General features: G+C 57.8%; 1 protein-coding gene across 1 annotated transcript in view; it reads left to right on the forward strand.

The window, feature by feature from the left end:
• The window catches only part of LOC113808183 (serine/arginine repetitive matrix protein 2), a 96,437-nt gene extending 95,879 nt beyond the window's left edge, over positions 1-558 (forward strand). The window contains exon 3 of the mRNA XM_070130251.1: positions 358-558. Within this exon, the coding sequence (XP_069986352.1) occupies positions 358-558 (201 nt within the window). The remainder of the gene's footprint in view (positions 1-357) is intronic.
• The last annotated feature ends 928 nt before the right edge of the window (positions 559-1,486 follow it).

Raw genomic sequence — 1,486 nt, forward strand, 5'->3', positions numbered from 1 at the left:
GGTCCTACAACTACTACCACAATCCCTACTCCTGCTCCTACAATCCCCCCCATCCCAATTATACCCAATGATTATCATTTCTCCCCTCCCTCCCTCCCTCCCTCCCATCCACCCTCCTCCTCCATCCACGCGTTCCCCCCAGACTGACACCCTCCACCTTTCTTTTCCCTTCCACCCTCCTCCATTCACTGACACCCTCCACCCTCCTTTTCCCTTCCACCCTCCTCCATTCACTGACACCCTCCACCCTCCTTTTCCCTTCCACCCTCCTCCATTCACTGACACCCTCCACCCTCCTTTTCCCTTCCACCCTCCTCCATGCACTGACATCCTCCACCCTCCTTTTTCCCTTCGCAGGAACTCGCCCAGCTGATCGAGGAGGCGAACCAGTCCCTCGAGGAGTCCGGGACGCCCTCCCACGAGATCCTGGTGGTGGTCCTCCATCGGGAGATCGTCGGCCACGGGTCCATCGGCATCACGCTGGCCGGAGGAGCTGACTACGAGGCCAAGGAGATCACGGTAAGAGGATGGGGAGGGGAGGGAGAGGGAGAGGGATAGAGGGAAGGAGGGGGAGGGGAGGAGGGGATATGGGAGGGAGGGAGGGAGGGAGAAAGGAAGGGATGGAGGGATGGGAGAGGAGGAAGGGGGAAAAGGAGTGAGGGAGGGGATGGGAGAGGGAGGGGGATGGGAGGAAGGGAGAGAGGGAGGGAAGGGGGTGAGAGGGATGGGAGGAAGGGGAGGGAAGGAAGGGAGAGGAAGAGAGGGAAAGGGATGGGAGAAGGAAGGAGAGGTAAGGAGGGTAAGGAAGGAGTGGGGAATAGAAGGAGAGGGAAAGAGAGAAAGAAAGCGGTGAGAGAGACAGGAAAATGAAGAGACCGAGTAAAAAGAAATGATACATTAAACCGATAAAAAGGGGGTAAAGATTTAATTGACCATTTGATTAACCCATAGAAGTATAACCTGTTATTCACTAGCCCCCCCCCCTCCCATACCACCACTCCCCACCCTACCCCAACCCCCACCCTATCATCTTGCAAGCCTCCCACTCTTCTCACCGATCAAACAAGAGAAAAAATAAGACCTATTTGGCTCTCCCCCACTCCCCCCCTCCCCCCACCCACCCCCAACCCCTCTCCACTCCTTTTCTCCCCCTTCTCCCCATCATTAAATCTCCAGAACGCGCCAATTACATCCAAACATGCCCCTCCCTTCCCCCTCCCTCCCTTCCCTCCTTCCCCCTTCCCCCCTTCCCCCTCCCCTTCCCCCTCCCTTCCCTCCCTTCCCTCCTTCCCAAACCCTTGACACTTAGGCCTCCATGTGAGGGCGTAGCGGAGTTGGAGGCAATGTGCATTAGCCTTCTCGGTCATAATGTAGTCGGTGTTTGTCGGGTACAATGGCGGGGTGGGATGGGTGGGGTGAGGTGAGGTGGGGGTGGGGGGAAGCGAGGTGGCCCTCGGTTTCGGAACCTCCGTCTCTGAGCTCTCTC

Source organism: Penaeus vannamei, chromosome 15, assembly GCF_042767895.1.
Source record: "Penaeus vannamei isolate JL-2024 chromosome 15, ASM4276789v1, whole genome shotgun sequence".
Lineage (NCBI taxonomy): Eukaryota > Metazoa > Arthropoda > Malacostraca > Decapoda > Penaeidae > Penaeus > Penaeus vannamei.